General features: G+C 44.0%; 3 protein-coding genes and 1 pseudogene across 4 annotated transcripts; 3 read left to right on the top strand and 1 right to left on the bottom strand.

The window, feature by feature from the left end:
- Positions 1-3,450: 3,450 nt before the first annotated feature.
- Positions 3,451-6,306, top strand: LOC123187922 (uncharacterized). 2 transcript variants are annotated; one of them, XR_006494240.1, is made up of 2 exons: positions 3,451-5,080; positions 5,938-6,306. XR_006494240.1 is itself a non-coding variant. In XM_044599917.1 (2 exons), exon 1 carries the CDS (start codon positions 3,579-3,581, stop codon positions 4,752-4,754), a length of 1,176 nt encoding a protein of 391 aa, XP_044455852.1. In that variant the 5' UTR covers positions 3,451-3,578; the 3' UTR covers positions 4,755-4,771; positions 5,938-6,306. The 2 variants fall into 2 exon arrangements, 1 of the variants encoding a protein (XP_044455852.1); XM_044599917.1 differs by having other exon boundaries at positions 3,451-4,771.
- A 4,403-nt stretch (positions 6,307-10,709) lies between these two features.
- Positions 10,710-10,847, bottom strand: LOC123038486 (uncharacterized; annotated as a pseudogene).
- Positions 10,848-12,160: 1,313 nt separating this feature from the next.
- On the top strand, positions 12,161-16,752 carry LOC123187920 (AP-4 complex subunit mu). The gene is made up of 13 exons (XM_044599915.1): positions 12,161-12,362; positions 12,462-12,556; positions 13,313-13,516; positions 13,737-13,853; positions 13,978-14,106; positions 14,662-14,788; positions 15,186-15,289; positions 15,383-15,487; positions 15,578-15,672; positions 15,779-15,866; positions 16,016-16,076; positions 16,164-16,237; positions 16,408-16,752. Exons 1-13 carry the CDS (start codon positions 12,305-12,307, stop codon positions 16,504-16,506), a joined length of 1,356 nt encoding a protein of 451 aa, XP_044455850.1. The 5' UTR covers positions 12,161-12,304; the 3' UTR covers positions 16,507-16,752.
- A 2,536-nt stretch (positions 16,753-19,288) lies between these two features.
- LOC123187921 (dolichyl-diphosphooligosaccharide--protein glycosyltransferase subunit 4C) lies at positions 19,289-19,581 on the top strand. Its single transcript, XM_044599916.1, has one exon. It carries the CDS (start codon positions 19,289-19,291, stop codon positions 19,397-19,399), a length of 111 nt encoding a protein of 36 aa, XP_044455851.1. The 3' UTR covers positions 19,400-19,581.
- The last annotated feature ends 294 nt before the right edge of the window (positions 19,582-19,875 follow it).

Genomic DNA, 19,875 nt, shown 5'->3' with positions numbered 1-19,875 from the left:
TACGGAGTGACAAATCCCAGTCTTGATCCGTGTCAACCCAACAGACACTTTCGGAGATACCCGTAGTATACCTTTATAGTCACCCAGTTACGTTGTGACGTTTGGTACACCCAAAGCACTCCTATGGTATCCGGGAGTTACACGATCTCATGGTCTAAGGAAAAGATACTTGACATTGGAAAAACTCTAGCAAACGAACTATACGATCTTGTGCTATGTTTAGGATTGGGTCTTGTCCATCACATCATTCTCCTAATGATGTGATCTCGTTATCAATGACATCCAATGTCCATAGTCAGGAAACCATGACTATCTATTGATCAACGAGCTAGTCAACTAGAGGCTTACTAGGGACATGTTGGTGTCTATATATTCACACATGTATTATGATTTCCGGATAACACAATTATAGCATGAATAAAAGACAATTATCATGAACAAGGAAATATAATAATAATCCTTTTATTATTGCCTCTAGGGCATATTTCCAACAAGAGCAGCCCCCAGGCGCTTCTTCAGCCCATTGGTTGTCTTCTGGCCCAAAAAACCCACAAAAAGTTTCACTGCATTTGGACTCCGTTTGGTATTGATTTCCCGCGATGTAAAAAACATGCAGAAAACAACAACTGACACTTGACACTATGTCAATAGGTTAGTACCAAAAAATGATATAAAATGACTATAAAATGATTATAAAACATCCAAGATTGATAATATAACAACAAGGAACAATAAAAAATTACAGGTACGTTTGAGACGTATCATAATAACATCCCATAATGCAATAAATATCAATATAAAAGTATGATGCAAAATGGGCGTATCAGTACGCCGCAAGGCTGCTCCACCCCCTTCTAGTTCTCCAGCGACGTCTACTTCTGGATGTCGAAGCGTTGTCGGATTGATGATCTCATATGTGTGTGTGTGATCCATAGAGAGATCGTGTTTTTCGATCTTTGTTCGAGGGACAGTCCAAGGGAGGAAATTATCACTGTTGGAGGTTGTAAATCATAGCTGCGGGACGATGCATCAACGGATCTTCACCAACTCTTCTTCCGCTGCTACTCTGAGTTGGTAATGATATGATCTAAACCCTTTGCATCTTCATAGTGTTCCTATGAACTTGATTCGTAGGACGATTTTTTTGGTCTCTACTATGTTCCCAGAAAGTATAGTGTCATGTACACCCGATATTGCACAAATGCAATGTAAACCCAACATTGAGTGCTTTTAACTATCCAACATGTAGTGACATAGAGTCTACAACTCAAATAAGATCAAATAAGGTCTAGCCCTCTCAAGGATAGGGGCGGTGTCCTTATCCACCGTGTATGAGCATTGTGACTTGGCGCCGTGAATATATAAAACTTGGATCGAAATCAAAGCCCTCTTTTAAGCACATTAGTCACATACAAAGTGGGATATATCAATGTTTGCATCATCCAGGGGTGTGTAGACTCATGAATTGAGTCACACCCCCTATTTCTACACATACATCCAAATTAGATAACAATTTAAGTATAAGTGTGTGAGCAATATTTCACTCCAAGCTTTGAGATTCGATGATAGTGAGCTCATGCCTTAACACACAAAATCTAGTTTCACCCTAGGGGCTTGGTGAAGATGCCCACTAATTGTTTATCCATCCCCACATAACTTGTCCCAATTTTTGCTCGAAGCACATGATCCCCAAAGAAGTGTTAAAGATTCTATGTGTTTGGTTTGGAAGTATTGGACGAGGTTGTTGGATATGGATATTGCAGTTTCATTATCACGCAAAAGAGGCACCTTGTCAAAGATCACATCAAAATCTCTCAGTGTTTGCTTCATCCACAATAATTGGGCCAACAATTACTGACGACAATGTATTTGACTTCTTCTTTTTGCGAGAAAACTTCTAATCTATCCATCTTCAATCACAATAGTGTATTCTCTTCGATGGTGTAAACGGAAACAAAGATTTGTTTCTTCGAGGCCCGACTAACTAACATCTCCCAAGGAATTGGGATGTTATGGAGGTGGACTTCCTATCTACGCGATCTCTCGTGTAATTTGAATATGAATAACTTACGAGATCAAAGGTGGCATCCTTAAATATACCAAAGCCCAAATTTTCAGGTATAAACAAGATATCTAAGGTTTCTTAACCATCATAAGACGTCTCTCTGGAGTGACTTGAAATATGGCACACATGCACAAAGATAATGCAAGGATCTAATCATAGATCAATATATCTTTTGATCCACTGGTCTACCTTCTTCATCAATGTTAGTGAAACCAAATTCATGGAAGGAAAAGTCTGACCGATGAATGAGGATAATTTATTGGCGCAAAATATGTCTACACACCAGCTTGGTAACAAGCAAACATCAATTTGTTATTTAGGGATGATTTTTTCGGAAATCCCCTTTGGAGCTCGGGCTGCAGTGAGGCCTCCAAATTTAAATTTGAAATTTCATTGAAATTCATATTTTTACATTTCAAAAAATTATGAAAAAAATTACAGGCATATATGAAGGCATAATACATATATGTGCTTATTTTCAGTTGAAAATACATTGAAATAAGGGTTGTGCAAAAAAGACAAATCTGAGGTTGTTTAACACATGATACTATCCATCCTCCCAGGCCATGAATTTGTCTTTTTTGTAGAGGTCGCAACTCAAGGTATTTCATCATGAATTTTTACACACATGTGAGTAACATCCTTACATACACACATATTTTTTTGAACCATAAAAGTTTGAATTTGATTTTTTTTTAAATAAAGGCCTCCATGGAGCTCGGCCTCCAAAACGCCTTTCTCTTTTTTTTGTTACTACGATGCGAACAAGAATTCATCTTAATCGACGCATAATCAAAATGCTCCTAGTTGTCATTTTGGCATTCAATAACATATGAAGTTATGAACACACTATCATGTTATTCTAAATTTAGATCAAAAGAAACAAACAAAGACAAGATATGAATCTACCTTCTTAATTCGATTCCAACTTCATACACATTGTGTGCTAATTTAACATGACATTTTTTTATTTGTGCAACAATTTAGGCACATGCTTTGTACAAATTCCTGTTTCTTTATGCTTTGCACAAATTCAAAGATTTCAAAGAGGCGTCTTAACATTAACACATTGCTAGCACATTAGCATGATCAAAGTGGAAGAATCATGTCTGAAAATGTGGTCAGTAAAAAATAGTACTCCGTTAGATGTGGAATAAAGCCGTTGAAAACGAACCGTTAGAATAGAGCTGTTGAAAAAAAATGAACGTTTAAATTATTACCATTGGTATTGTAACCGTTACGAAACAAATATAATCTTTGTAAATCGTAGTAAATAAATCGCTGTAAATAGGGGTGATTAGAAATTAGTAGAGAGGAAATATTTTTAACGGTGGTCTATATAAACAGGGAGGGTGAGAGAGATGCTCACCATCAAGCCTCCAAGCGGCGATTTTGCTCTCACAACACTCACCAGCTGTCTCGTCGAAACGAGAAGGTCTTAAGCGCCGGTCTGACAGCTGTGCCCCCACAAGCACTCGCTGACTTCCCCCACCCCCACCCGCACCCGCACCGCATGGATTCCTCCGCCGGTGGCGGCGGCGTGGAGCCGGCCCGGTCGCTGGAGATCGCTGCCAAGCTCCTCGCCGCGCGCGACCTGGTCGGCTGCAAGCGCTTTGCGGAGCATGCGGTGGACGCCGACCCCCTCCTCCCCGGCGCCGACGAGCTCCTCGCCGTCGCCGACGTCCACCTCGCCGCCCAGCGCCTCCTCCCCTCCGGCCGCCCCGATCCCCTCGCCATCCTCCAGCTCCAGCCCAACCCCGACAGCGCCGACGTCAAGCGGGCCTTCCGCCGCCTCGCCAACCTCCTCGCCCCTCGCCGCAATCCCCACCCCGGCGCCGACACCGCCCTCCGCGCCGTTGAAGAAGCCTTCGCCCACCTCTCCGAGAGCACCTCCACCGGCGCCGCTCCCGCTCCTGCTGCTCCCGGCGGCGCCTCCGCCGCAGAAGATACGTTCTGGACGGTCTGCCCCCACTGCTGCCATGTGCACCAGTACGAGCGCCTGCTGGTGGGGCGCTCGCTCATGTGCGCGAGCGCCGGGTGCCGGCGAGCGTTCGTGGCCACCGAGCTCCCGGCTGCTCCGCCTATTGTGCCCGGCACCGACTTTTACTACTGCGCCTGGGGTTTCATCCCAATGGGGTTTCCTAAGCCCGCTGATCTGAGTACTGACCGGAAGCCGTTCTTCCCGATGCCACGGGATTCATCTGCTCCACAGCCAGCATCTCAGCCAGCACCTACGGATAATTTTGGTAAGCAGAATGTTGGGAATAATGTTGGAGTTGGACATCCTAATGCCAATGCACCGCCATCAAATGCACATCCTGGGAATAAGAGTGCTGGTGGTGGCACTGTGGCAGGGCCGCCTAGAGGTAAAATCAAGAAGACAGCAGCCCGCAAGAAGGTTGGGGGAGGCCTCAAAAAGCATGCTTCTGGCGGTGTGGAGAGCGGCATTGAGCCATCTTTGCTTGGGCCTGATTGGAGTGAAAATGCAGAGACTGGACACACTGAGAATTCAAGAGGAATTAACATAAATGAGGTGGCAAAGGCAACTGATGACAGCATGATGTTGCATTTTGGTGCGGATGGTGACATTGGGTTTGATTTGGATGTTGATGCATCAGATGATATAATGGAGAATTTGCAGAATCTGCCGTTCCTGAGGGAAGATGACAATTCCAGGAGGATGTTTTAGTTGATGCGATTGGTGAGGTATATTCCATCAAAATGGTGTAGGATAGCATGGTTGGAGGAATTCCTACATAGACTGCTCCTTTGCTGTCACTTCTGCTTTTAATTTCGTGTCTGTCATGTTAGTCTTATGTTGTGTGGTAATCAATCCTGTGTCTATGGGTAGCTGGTAATCTGTTGTAGCATCTAGATGAGTTCTCCCAAAAGTCTGTAGACTGTAGAATATCCCCAGATTAGTTTGGGGATTCATAGTATTTGTCGTCCCCGAAGCAAAGCAACTTAGGGAACTTATGGTGAAGCAAATAAGGCACCCTGCATGGATGAAAGAAAGTAAGTTTAAGGCTCGCCTTTATTTGTAAGGCCATTGTTTGCAATTAGCTCCTGATTGCATGATTCTATTTGCACTCTTCATACTACACAAAGTTGATTATGTGATGCTTTTGATTTGCGGATGCATGCCCATGGCTATTAAATGGTGATCCCTATTCAACAATTCACCAGCCTTATTGTTGTCCTGATCATCATGTTGTTAGTACAATTCATCTTATTGATATTTCATTTTATTGCCTGTTTATCATATAATTTATTTTGATCAGAATTTACATCAGAAAAGCACATTATTACGTTTTTGCTTGAATTTTTTGTAAAACTGTGAAGCGTATGCAAATGTTACGCTGGTCACGTGGAACAGTTATGAATTAGACTTGTGATAAAGCTCGTAGGTGGCTATAGCAAAAAAAAAAGTAACAGTAACTAAATGTCAGTTTGCTTCTTTTATGTGGACTTAGGTTCTGTAACACTTGGTGGGCTTACAATATGTATTGTGCTAATACTGTATCATACAGTCAATGAGCTGCATTTTATAATCTTTCAAGTTAGCTTTAAGTTGTGTTTTCGTATGCTCCTATCAGGAAGTTTAATAGAATAATACTTCATAAAAATGGTCCATAGAACCGTCTAAAAATTGTCTGCAAAGTTTAATTGAAACTGCAGCAAACCACAGCTGTGGTAATTTCCAGAGATGTATTGAACTTTTTATGCAACAAATTCTTGTCCTGAAACTGTGTCACCGCATCCCTTTCTCTGTGTGGTTCATCATATCCTCGAATTGCATGGACTGTCTACTGGCTTTTTGCTCGGATGAATATATTCGAGTTTGAACTGATGTTTACGCCCTTTTGTTTCAGATATCTGGACTGCAAAAGCTTTTCTCTGGTGACATCAGTGGAGCCTTCACCACCCATCAAAAAGCTGAATAAGAAGAGCGAGCGGATTGGTTTAGGGACTATCAGACATCAGTAGCTTGCAAAACATACTTGCTCTTTTCTGTTGTTCGCTTAGATGTTCGTCTCCTAGCCTGAATCGTGAGCGGAAAATTCTAGCGGTGTCTGTTTTTGCGACTTGTTCGCCGTGTTAATTATCAGGCTCCAGTGTCGCGTTTTATCCTCGAATCGCAGTCCTGTCTTTTGCTGCTGGAGTTGTTGTGTTTCTGTGAGCGGCAACTCTCTCGAGTGTTTCTTTCGTTCCCTAGAAAAAAGAATAGTTTGTTGCCTGCACCCTGCATGTTTGTTGTGTGCCTGGAATCCTGAATTCCTGATGTTGGAAGTGTGGGAACGAAACGTCGTACCCAGTTCAGGGCGACGGCTACGTGTTATAAAGACAGGTTACGTGTTATAAAGACAGGTTCAGGGCGACGGCTACCTGTTATAAAGACAGAGGCGCAACTCCCTGATAGCGTATAAGTTGTTGGGATTGAAACTTAAGATACAAGGGATAAGCTACTTGGAGTACAAGAGATAAACTAGAAGGAGAATATTGTTACAGAGAATATCTATCTAGTCTATGCGGTTGCACCAGAATATATGGCTGAACCGAACCACCTTAACACCATAGCAACGTTGTTTAACACTCTTCCTTAATCACAACTTGGTCAAGTGATTGCGCTTGAATTCTTCAAAAAAAAATCATAGGCAATGCTTTTGTGAAGTCATCTGTAACCTGATCTCGTGAATGCACAAAGCGGATATCCAATTGTCTCCTTGCAACTCTTTCTCTGACAAAATGGAAATCTATCTCAATGTGTTTTGTCCTGCCATGAAAAACTGGGTTAGCAGACAGATAAGTAGCACCCAGATTGTCACACCATAAACATGGGGTTTTGGTGTGCTTCACAGCCGGCCCTCTCAATATGGACTGAACCCAGATAATCTCAGCAGTAGCATTTGCTAATGCTTTATACTCAGCTTCAGTGCTAGATCGTGATACAGTAGCCTGTTTCTTTGCACACCATGATATAAGATTTGGTCCAAAGAAAACTGCAAATTCACCAGTGGAGCGTCTGTCATCTATGCATCCTGCCCAATCAGAGTCAAAAAAAGCACTGATAAGAGTTGATGAAGATTTGGTGAATGTAAGACCAAGACTCATAGTATTTTTCACATATCTCATTATGCGCTTGGCAGCAGTCCAATGAACAGTAGTGGGTGCATGAAGAAATTGGCATACTTTGTTGACTGCAAATGATATATCTGGCCTTGTTAAGGTGAGGTACTGAAGTGCGCCTACTAGACTTCTATATCTAGTACTATCCTCTTGACCCAAGAGATCTCCCTCTTCAAGTGACAATTTTTCTGTGCTAGATAAAGGAGTTGGGGAGGCTTTACATCCTTGCAAGCCAACTCTTCTTACCAAATCAGCAGCATACTTTTCTTGAGAGAGATGAAGACCATCTTCAGTTTTCTTTACCTCAATCCCTAGGAAAAAATGTAAGTCTCCCAGATCTTTAAGAGCAAACTCAGCACTTAGGTCTTTCAACAATCCTGTCACTGCTTCATTAGATGAACTTGTGACAATAATATCATCAACATAGATAAGAACAAAAATAGATGTTTTGAACTTATTATAGATGAATAGAGATGTATCAGATTTTGAAGGAACAAAACCAAGTGCTTGTAGTTTCTGACTGAGACGAGAATACCATGCCCTGGGAGCTTGCTTCAGTCCATATAGAGCATTATCAAGCTTACACACATGAAAGGGTTTATCCTTGTTCTCAAAACCAGGAGGTTGTTTCATGTATACTTCCTCTTCCAGAACACCATGAAGGAACGCGTTCTGTACATCTAGTTGTCTGAGACTCCATCCCCTGGAAACAGCAATAGACAGTACAAGACGAATAGTAGCAGCCTTAACCACTGGACTGAAGGTGTCCTCATAGTCTATGCCATATCGCTGTTTGAAGCCTTTTGCAACAAGTCTGGCTTTGTAGCGATCTATGGTTCCATCGGACTTTCTTTTGATCCTATAAACCCACTTACAATCAATCAAATTTTTACCTCGCCGTGGAGACACAAGATGCCACGTCTTATTTTTCTGAAGTGCCATGTATTCTTCTCCCATGGCCTTTTCTAGCGTGTATCCCTGAGAGCTTCATCAAGCGTACCAGGTTCACCTATAGTACACGCTAACCCGAACTTAGTTATTTGTTTGTAATTGACGGGTTGAATTACTCCCTTCTGTAGCTGTTTACGAGGTTGATCAAAAGAGGCGGCGTCGTTGGCGAGCACAGAAGATCCAGCCTCTGGATCAGACAATCCCGAGGCAGATCCCCCTGGCGCTCCTGACGCACCAGCCGCGCCAGCAGCTGTGTCAGCGGGATCTTCTGTGGCGACGGGTGATGCTGAAGCTGTGACGGGAGGCGCAGAAGATCCAGACCGCGTGGAGACCACGGGCCTGACCGGATCCGCCTCGAATCGCATGCTTGTCGTGGGCTGGGGCGAATCCGCACCGGATCGCGTGCCCAGCTGGCGGCGTATGTAGTGGCGGGGTCCGCCCGTGGGCTAGCGGGCTGAGGGCTCCTGCCGCGTGGCCTCCAGGGATTGGTGCGGGCCGGACGCCGCTTCTGGCCCAGATGAGGCGAGCCGCGTGGCCGCTGCTGGGTCGCTGTCGCCACGCCTGACGGGCGACACGGGATCTGGCGCGCTGGTGCCCTGCTGCGACACAGATCCCGGGGCAGATTTGCTGCCACGCTGCTGGAGCTCCAATCCCGATGAAGATCTGTTCCCCGCTGTGTGACACATGAAATGTGGGCTGTTTGGGTTGATTTCTTCACCGTTCTCTGTGATTCCTTCGCCATTTTCTGCACCATTGCCATCTGCATCATCACAAAGCTCAAGTGCACGGTTATGAGGATTAGTCATCACATGATCATTACAGTTATTTCCCCCTTGATCTAGACCGGTGAGACTAGGTGGTAAGAGAAGAATTTCTTGACGAAGTAAGGCACCGGCATTGGGATGAAGGGTGGCAAAGGGAAATTTTGTTTCATCAAAAACAACATCTCGTGAAATATAGACGCGTCCGGTTGAAACATCAAGGCACTTGACGCCTTTGTGTTGAGCACTATAGCCAATGAACACACATTGTTTGGACCTAAAGCTGAGTTTTCGATCATTGTAAGGGCGAAGATTGGGCCAACAGGCGCATCCAAACACACGGAGAGAAGTGTAGTCTGGTTTGGTGTGGAGAAGCCTTTCAGTGGGAGTTTCATTGTTGATAACACGACTAGGTAGCATATTAATGATATGAACTGCTGTGAGAAAGGCCTCGTCCCAAAATTTTAAGGGCATGGAGGCGCCAGCAAGAAGGGAAAAACCAACATCGACAATGTGTCTGTGTTTGCGTTCAGCAGACCCATTCTGTTGATGGGCATGAGGACACGACACATGATGAGATATGCCAAGTTTTTGAAAAAAGGAGTTTAGCTTCTCGTATTCGCCACCCCAATCAGATTGGAGGGCTATGATTTTGGTGTCGAATTTCCTTTCAACTAAAGCTTGGAAATTAAGGAAAACTTGGCATACATCGGATCTTTTCTTAAGAAGATAGATCCAGGTAAATTTGCTATAGTCGTCAATGAAACTCACGTAGTATGTATGTCTACCAACAGAGGAGGGAGCAGGTCCCCACACATCAGAAAAAATAAGTTGCAAAGGCTTGGTAGAAATACTTGTAGAAATAGGATAAGGCAACTGATGACTTTTAGCTCTCTGGCAGGAATCACAAATTGTTTCAACATCACGCTCTCCAACATATGGGAGCTTATTTTTCCTAAGCAAACGCTCAACTAAAGAAAAAGATGCATGTCCTAATCGATCGTGCCACCGTGTAGATGAGACTTTGGTGGCACTAAAAACTTGTTTATTGAATCTTCGAATCTCCGGAATCAATGGGTAAAGCCCGCGAACACATCTACCTCGATATAGCACCCTCCTCGTGGCCTGATCCTTGATCAAAAAGAAGAAGGGGTGAAATTCAAGAAAGACATGATTATCAATGGCAATGCGATGAACGGAAAGAAGACTCTTGGAAGCACTAGGAACATGCAAAAAAATTCTGAGATGAATTTTTCTATGAGGGGTTTTAATAACAGAATGACCAATGTGACCAATCTTCATACCTTCTCCACTAGCAGTGTGGATATGATCTTGGCCGCGATACTTCTCGCGCATGGTCACCTTTTCCAGCTCACCGGTGATGTGGTTCGTGGCTCCGCTGTCGACGTACCAGTTCGTGTCAACACCATATGAGGCTTCAGCTGCCCCGGCCACTTTTTCATCTTGGGACGATGCATCATCATCATCCTCAAACCGGTACCAGCAATCTTTAGCTGAGTGTCCCAGCTTACCACAGATTTGGCACCGAACAGCGTCCGGGCGCGATCTGTTGCTGTTGGAGGAGCTGGTGCGCCGGCCCCTGTTGTTGTTGGAGGAGGGCCGGCCGCCGCCGCGCATGTTGTTGCCGTTCTGGCCGCCGCTGTTGCCCCCGCCAGAGCTCTTGCCCTTGTGGCGAGGGGGTCCACGGTAGCGAGAGCCGCCACCGTCGCGGCCGCGGGTGGCGATGTTTGCCGAAGACGTGAAGCCGCCTCTGGTCCCTGCCCCTTGGAACAAAGCCACCCTTTGATCAAAGTTACTCATCTGAGCAAACAATTCATCAAGGGTGACCGGGGTGGTGCGGGCGTCAAGGGCAGAGACCAGCGGCTGGTAGTCCATGTCGAGGCCGTTGAGGATGTAGGAGATCAGCTCGTCATCCCGAAGTGGCCGCTCCGCCGCTGCAAGCTCGTCGGCGAGAGAGCGCATGTGCGCAAAGTACGTGGCCACCGATTGCGTCCCCTTCTGTGCGTTTGTGAGGGCGGCGCGGATGTTGTTGATGCGGGACATCGAGGTTGACGAGAACATCCTCGCCAACACCATCCATAGCTCATGCGCGTGGGTGATCGCGGTCACCTGTACGAGTACTTCTTTGGACAGATTATTCAGAGGATAACCCAATACCTGCTGGTCTTCCCTGATCCAAAGTTGATGTAGAGGATTCGGGGTGGTCTCCTCCTTGCCATCCTTGTCCTTGGAGACGACGACCTTGGCTGGCTCCGCCATGCTCCCGTCCACGTACCCGAAGAAGCCAGCACCGCGGAGTTGAGGCGTGATCTGGGCACGCCATAGGATGTAGTTGGTGCGTGTGAGACGCTCGGTGACTTGGCCAGAGAGGGTATGGTTGGAGGCGCTGGAGGAAGCCATGGTAGGAGGTTTCGGTGGAGGAGAGAAAACCTAGATGTAATGGAAGAGTTAGGCTCTGATTACCATGTGGGAAACGTCGTACCCAGTTGAGGGCGACGGCTACGTGTTATAAAGACAGGAGCGCAACTCCCTAATAGCGTACAAGTTGTTGGGATTGAAACTTGAGATACAAGGGATAAGCTACTTGGAGTACAAGAGATAAACTATAAGGAGAATATTGTTACAGAGAATATCTATCTAGTCTATGCGGTTGCACCAGAATATATGGCTGAACCGAACCACCTTGACACCATAGCAACGCTGTTTAACAGGAAGTGGCTCGATCCTTGGATCATGATGTGCTGGAGTCTTGGGCTGTGAGGCTGTGAGCTATGGTGCATTTTTATGCATGATGATGGTTATTTGCACGTGGATCATACTTGGAAAAGGAAAGGCCCAAATCCATCTGCAATCTTGCAATCCATTGCAATATGCAACTGTACCTTACATGATCTAGTTTCCTTGTTTTTCATATTTACTAAATCCAGTTAAATTCACTAAAAAAACCAAATTCAGTTAAAAGGCTTTTTTTACCAAATCCAGTTTCCTTGTTCCAATAAGAATAAGAATAATACTCTTTTTTTTAGGGAAAAGAATAAGAATACTCAGTTCAGCAAAAGTCTCAGTTTGATGCCTGATCTGCTGCGCACAAGACAAGACAATAAAATCCAGCTGGACGAGATAAAGAAAAACCTCGTGGCCAGTCAGCCGCCGTCCGATCAGAAATCAACGCCCGCGATCGCTTGATCCAGCGACCCGTGCAGCTGCGCGCGGCCTCGTCGGCGTCTTCCCCCCCCCCCCCTCGTCTCCACCTCCCCGTGCTCGTTCACGCTGTCCGTTCCTCGAACCGCCGCGGCGTCACGTCACAGCCACGGAGCTCGGGGCCTGAGGAGAGGGGAGCTGGAGGCCGGCGAGGCAGAGGAGGGCGCGCGGGGGAGAGATGATCTCGCAGTTCTTCGTGCTGTCGCAGCGCGGCGACCACATCGTCTTCCGCGACTGTAAGATCTGGATCCTGCCCCCTTCGTTTTTTTCTCGCGGAATTTGTCGTGATCTGCCGCTGATTTGGGGTGGGGATGTTGCGGGTGGGCGGGATGCAGATCGCGGCGAGGTGCCCAAGGGCAGCGCGGAGATCTTCTTCCGGAAGGTCAAGTTCTGGAACGAGGACGAGGCCGAGGAGGCGCCTCCAGTGTTCGTATGCATCTGTTCCCCTCTCCCTGCTTGTCTCTTGTTATTCGTACTGGGCAATCTGATAAACCATCCTAATTTTGAGGTTTTTGGGTGCTGAGTTGTTGTGTTACGTTGAAGTGATAGGCTGATTAGCTATGTTTATTATGGGTTGTTTGAATATGTGTTGAGAAGCTTAATAGCATCACCTATTTCCAGATAGAACATGAGCTTACGGATCGCCGGTTCTGTTTGAGTCATTGCGCGTCCAGTATGTTTGTTCCTTGCACCGTAATTGAGCATTTGGTTAACTGCATATGGGGCATCTGCATTCCTGTGTAAGTAGTTCCTAGGGCAAATGCTTTAGATGGACTGATAAAAAAGTTGACTAATCCCTCCTCCAGCAACTCTTCAACTGTTTAGGAGGTCTGGGAAGTGGGGACTAAGCTCACCAGGAAGGAAACTTTTAGTGCCTGTTCTCCATTATGGTTCTTTGGGTAGTGAGCAGGGTTATAACATGATGCATTGTTAGCTCCATATCAAATAAGCATGAAGCTTGCCTTGGAGGATCTGCTTATGGAAAAAGTTTAAGTTAGATGCAGACAGTTTATTATGATTATCTTGTAGGGTTGTAGGATATTCGACTCTTGATAAAATGAAGGATTGAGCGTTACATATGTGTATGGAAGAGACAACAATGATTGCATTCCTCTTTCTGTCGATTCACCCATTTCTTTGCCACTTGATCTGACATGTGGCATTTTCTACATTTTGTACATGACAGAATATCGATGGGGTTAATTATGTCCATGTCAAAGTTGCGGGATTATTTTTTGTAGTAACCACAATGGTCAATATCTCCCCGTCGCTTCTCTTGGAACTTCTGCAAAGGATCGCACGTGTTACCAAAGACTATCTCGGTGTTCTAAATGAAGATTCCCTGAGGAAGAATTTCATTTTAGTGTACGAGTTGCTCGATGAAGTTATTGTAAGTACTCTACATTCCACACTACCTTTCTTCATACAATATTAACTGCAACCTGTTTTGACCATGTTTTGGGGCCACTAGCAAATTTTAATGTGTGTTTATCAAGCAGTTAGTGTGGTTTTGAACTGGCTAGTATGATTCATCTGTTTAGGACAAAACACAATACTATCATCTTCTGGTAGAACTATGTAATTATTTATGTGTTGAATTGTGTAATTAGGACTTCGGATACCCACAAACAACTTCTACCGAGGCTCTGAAGTCGTACATATTTAATGAGCCAATCATGGTTGATGCCGGACGGTTGCCACCACTTGGTCCTGCTGCTATGTTCATGGTAAAACTTCTGCCTATTATTCCGAGAAAACATGGCTTTAGGGTCTCACTTGACCAAGCAGTGTGCTACTCACCATTTTACTTTGTTAATCTCATAGTTTAATTTGACAAATTGTCTAATGCAGCAAGGCACGAAGCGAATGCCGGGTACGGCTGTGACAAAATCTGTCGTTGCTAATGAGCCAGGTGGGAAAAAGAGGGAGGAAATTTTTGTTGATATCATTGAGAAAATAAGTGTGACATTCAGCTCTAGTGTAAGTTCTGATATACACATGCCTTGTTGCTGTTTTTCCTTTTCTTCTTCCTGACCTGAAATCTCAAACATGTTGCTGTTCTGTAGTATTAATAGGGCCGTTTTTAGCTTTAAAATAAGTGCAATCTTGCTCCCAGCTTTTGTGATAAGTGATTCTTAGTTCATTTCTTTAACTAGGTCAATAATTAGAGTCTCAACATTTTAATCGGCTTATTTTTTCCGGAAGGCAGCTTGTTTTTTACCGTAAATTCCGATACTAATCAATGCTGCTTATAGTTGTATGGTTATGATCTCTTTGTCTTCTGTCACTACTAGATATCTTGGTTTACAACTTAAAATTGGACATATAGATGTATCTTGTTGCCCTTACTGTAAAATTCCAAATCCATGGGATAGGGACGACATGACCTTTTGGTTCTGAATAGCTCAAATGGGATACTTGCACTTTGTGAGGCACCAACATATAATTAGACACAGGTGAATACATGCTTTGTTCTAATGCAGCAGTAGTACTTTCATGTGCTTACTATCTTCTATTTAAAATTTCATTATACAGGGTTATATACTTACCTCTGAGATTGATGGAACCATCCAAATGAAAAGTTACCTTAGTGGAAATCCAGAAATCCGTCTAGCTCTGAATGAGGATTTGGGCATTGGAAAGAATAGCTCTTCTACACATGGTACGGCTGTTAACTTTTCTTCCTTTAATCACCTGACTTAGGAAAATGTTATACTACTACTTTCATTGATTGCTGGATGTCTATAAGCATGACCTGAATTTTATTTTTCTTCGCTGTTCTTGATCTTGTGCTCATAGTGTTGAAAACGTGTTAAGTTTTTTCTTAATGGGTTATTCAATGGATACATTTAATCATTAATATCAGTGGAGACCTTCTATTTGCATTTTGTCTTATTAACAATTCCTATCTTAACCGAGATTTGGTATTCACTATAGCTTTTTACCACTTGAACAAAGTGAGTTTGATGTGCTGTTGCTATCGTGTAAATTTGATCTGGTTACCATCACTTTATTCTTACATCTTGTGAATTAACAATACTACAAATGCTTGATACCAGATTACAGAAGTTCTTCTGGAGGAGGATCCGTTGTTCTTGATGATTGTAACTTCCATGAGTCAGTGCAGCTCGACAGTTTTGACATTGACAGAACTCTGCATTTAGTAAGTACTACTGATATGATTTGTTTTTTCTTCCTTTTTTCTTCCAAATATGCACAGCAGCAAAATTTGACAATCATATTTACCAATGAGTAGATACCACCTGATGGAGAATTTCCAGTGATGAACTACCGGTTGACTCAAGAATTTAAGCCACCCTTCCGTGTAACTGCACTAATTGAAGAAGCTGGCCCATCTAGGGTAAGGTATTTTGTGTTTTTGCGGTGCTGATAAAATTAATATTTCGATATTGGTGTATCTTGATTCAAGATCTTGGTTTATGTTACACAGGCTGAAGTTCTACTGAAAATTCGGGCAGACTTTCCTGCAAATGTCACTGCCAACACAATCACAGTACAGATGCCAGTGCCCTCTTACACAATGAGGTCAGTTGCAGCTTTATTTTGTCCTTTTGAGTTCAGACAAAGTTTAAACATTAAATTCTGCTTGTGATAATTGGTTAAAGGGTTGCATTATGGAATTACTTTGCAGGGCAAGTTTTGAACTGGAAGCTGGAGCAGTTGGACAGACAACAGATTTTAAAGAAGGAACCAGGAGACTGGAGTGGAATCTAAAGAAGGCAAGTTCCAAAAAGGATTTAATCTTTACTTTTCTCTTGTTTGACATCTATTATATGCACGCCCTATTTGAAGATGATTACATGCAATGCAAGCCTGAATTTGTTAGCCAGTCTGCTGTACTTTGCTGAACAAGTTTAACTTTTGGCAGATTGTTGGTGGTTCCGAGCATACCCTTCGTGCAAAGCTCACATTTTCCCAGGAGACACATGGTATGCTCTTGACTTCTAGCATGGCCTGTCTATGCTCTGAGTGACTATTATACTATGTTTTTGTGACACACATCTTTATGAACACAGGAAACCTCACAAAGGAAGCCGGACCAGTAAACATGAACTTCACTATACCTATGTACAATGCTTCAAAGTTACAGGTAAGACCATCTGCTGCCATCTCTGTGCCAACACTAACATGATTTAAGATTTTTTTCTTAGCTGTTCTATTATTCGATGTGTTTGACTAGTAGATCGATGTATAGCTTTTATGCTTCCTGAACACCAACACCACCCACACACGACTGAACTATTCCCTTCCCCGCTGCAGGTCAGATATCTTCAGATAGCGAAGAAATCCAAAACGTACAATCCATACAGGTGGGTGAGATATGTGACACAGGCCAACTCGTATGTAGCTCGCCTATGAGGACATTGCTTGTACAATTCTTCTGAATGCTCTTCCCACCTGTTCCTTGTGCAATTATCTTGGACAGACTTGAAGCTTTGGACAGAGTGACATGTATTGTAACTCTATAGTGGGGATCCCAACATCACTCTGCTCCTGTAGCTTAACTTTCTTTTAGTGTTAAATTTTTCCTTCTGCAATATGCAGAAAATACATGATGGTTGTTTGTATTCTGAGAAGTGAATAAATTTCTTGTTCATCTGGTAATTACAAACTGAAACTGTCTCGCTTCGGAAATAGCACGGAAGATGAATCATATGATGGAATGCATCGGATCATTGGCTGCTTTATACTCCATTTCTAAATATAAGCCTTTTTAGAGATTTCAAATACAGACTACATATGGATGTACATAGACATATTTTAGAGTGTAGATTCACTCATTTTGCTCTGTATGTAGTCCATATTGAAATCTCTAAAAAGGCTTATAAGTATATAGGAAGAGAGGGAGTATTTCTACTGGTGATGCCGGATGAGAACCCGAAATGAGGATTTTAGGACAGTGGCAATCTTGTCTGAAGCTTCATTCTTTTTATGTTGACAAACATTACAGACGTACAAAGCTACCATGCTCAATTTTGCCACTCATCAGCATGTAATTATGGGACAAACATTACGGACGAACAAAGCTACCATGTGCTCAACATTGCCACTCAGCATGTTTCAAGAAAAGGAAGATCATATGAACACGAATCCAAACGAGTAACGACTGTATATCCTTGGAGTAACGAACGAACAATCACCGACGACTTGATCTTGGCTGGCCACTGGAGCCGAGAATGCGCGACTTGTTCTCACCGAACAGTTTTTTTTTGACGGGGTGTTCTCACAGCACTGGAGCGTTGACATCACTCCCCAAAGTACGTGGGCCTCAAACACACGCTGCCTTAAGCCCAGATGAGCCCAGCCAGCCCAGTAATCGCGGAGTCGTCACAGGACCTGTAACCCCCGGCCCACGTCTTCTTCTGCTCTTCCTCGCCGCAACTCGGCAGTTTCAGCGCAGTGCACTCGGCAGCCAGGTCCAACGACGCGGCGACGACGGCGAGCGTGACCGCGAGCGCGCCCAGTCTCCCTACAGATCCGCGCGGCGGCCGGCAAGGTGCGGCCCTCTCCCTCCGTCTCACCTGCTCTCTTCTCTCAGATCGCATAGGGAATTTTTGCTCGCGCGAAGAGTTCCTGCCCGTCCCGCCGCGGCTTCTTCTGTCTTCCTCGTCGTGGTTTACGGCAGATCCGTTCGATTTGGGGCGGGATCCGTAGTTGTCTACGTGGAGTCACAAGGGGGTGACTGAGTTGCGCGGCTGCTTGGCCACGATCTCGTGGCCGGATCAGCTTTGCATCTCGTGAGATCTCGTTCGATTTGATTCCGGAATTCCGGCAGGAAATGGTCCGGGCTCAGTCCACTCTGTCCCTTTTGTTGGATTTTGTTCGTAGGTTTAGGGTAATTGCTGTGGTGCTCTTTGGGGGATCACCCGGTGGGTGTGCCATGCCATAGGTGAGTGAACGTAATCCGCTTGGTCAGGTTCAGGCGCCAGATGCAGTAGCCTGATATCCTTTTAGGATGATTTTTTTAAGTAATTCTCCAGTTTTAGCCGTAAGAAGATTATGCAACCCACCGAGCAGATTAAGCTATATTGAGTGAACAGCTAAGGAGCTGAATTTGTACATGTTGATAATAGATGATATGATTTCCCCCCCTTAAAACATCAAACCTAAGGTAGAGGCGAGGCTGAGTTGGTGGGTTCGCAAACTCTTGCATACAAGAAGAGTTCTCTTGGCAGTAGAAACTTGGGAAGGGCAATGAAGATATGAAGACCAATGAATTGGTGCACCAGGAAGATCGTGTTATGTGTGTTTCTCTGTATAGCTATCATTGCACGTTTCTTGCATGTTCTATTACACTGCAGAGAGAGTGCTCTTGTACAGCAGTTAACTAAATTTCACACCTCCATTCATGTGTTGCACTGGATCTGGTTATCGAAATTTTGTTTCTGTTATCTTCTATCTTTCTGTCTTGCTTTCATTTGAAACTTTCTATAGATATTAGTAGTGCAGGTTCAGTCGCACCATCTTATGTAATCTAGCTCTATACATCAGTAGCAGTATGCTCTTCATAGCTTAAAGTATGGTCATTCTTTCTGATCATGCTACACCACTAAAAGTTTATCTAGCTAGTCTCCCATCTCCCACGACTCATCCCTGAACTACAGTAGGCAGAGGACACCCTTCCCATCTCGGGTACATGGATGGCCTAATTTGTATTTTGTACATGCAAGGTTCCTTAATCAATGCATATCATGATAAAAGTGGATTGCACTTAACCCCAGTTTATTTGCTATTTCTACGTATCTTTTTGGAGAAAGTGGAGTCAGAGTGATGCTGACTTGGTGACATCCCAATCTGTCATCAAATTAGATTTGTAGGAACATGCCCCTGAGCTCAGAGATCTTTGTTTGGAATTATCAGGACCATATGATGGTTAAGCAGGGCTTTACCACATGTTTGACTTGCTGTGTTTTGTATTGACAGCCTATCCCATAATCCTATAGTAGCTTAGTGCTGCTTCTTGCCTTCCTTTCTGACACCACACGCACAGCTCGTTCATACCTCTGTTTGTATGTTGTGCTTTAGCCTTTGTTTCCATGTCATATACTTCTGATAAGTGGCAACCAGTACATTTGACTATCATCATCGATTGCCTGTTTTCACATCTTAACTATCCTTTGTTTGCCAATGTTTTCTGCAGATGTTTGACGATCAAGACTTGGGTTTCTTCACCAACTTCCTGGGGATCTTCATCTTTGTGTTGGTCATCGCGTACCACTTTGTGATGGCAGACCCGAAGTATGAGAACTGATCGCCTTTTGTTTAGCAATGAGACCATATTATACTTGGAGCAAATAGGGAAATGTGTCTGTTAATGGTAACAGAGCGCTTGACAGATCTTCTTAAGTGCAATTACCTGGCATTGTGACTTGAATCATGTTTAATCTGTTGAACAAGTGAACTGTGGAGATTTCGAAAGATCGATTTACTATCTGTCTATGTTGTACCCTGCTTGTTATTTGCTGTTTGATTATGTGATCTGTATTGCCTTTGGGGTTGCAAAATTCTCATATCTGGGACTTGAACCCCCTAGCTTCATTTTTGCTATGTTCTTCAACGATATAACTATTTTATATCTAATCAATAAAGCTTGCCGGATGGCATTCCATAAAAATGAAAAGACATTTAAGATGCACTGGAACCTTGTCGATGAAGCAGAGTTTCTGTTCTCCGCCTTGTTTTACCCATGCGAAGCAGCATCCTGCCATACACCTATGGGTTGCCGGT

Source organism: Triticum aestivum, chromosome 2A (genome assembly GCF_018294505.1).
Source record: "Triticum aestivum cultivar Chinese Spring chromosome 2A, IWGSC CS RefSeq v2.1, whole genome shotgun sequence".
NCBI classification, from domain to species: domain Eukaryota; kingdom Viridiplantae; phylum Streptophyta; class Magnoliopsida; order Poales; family Poaceae; genus Triticum; species Triticum aestivum.
Note: the sequence above shows the minus strand (reverse complement) of the source record. Positions and strands in the feature narration are given on the sequence as shown.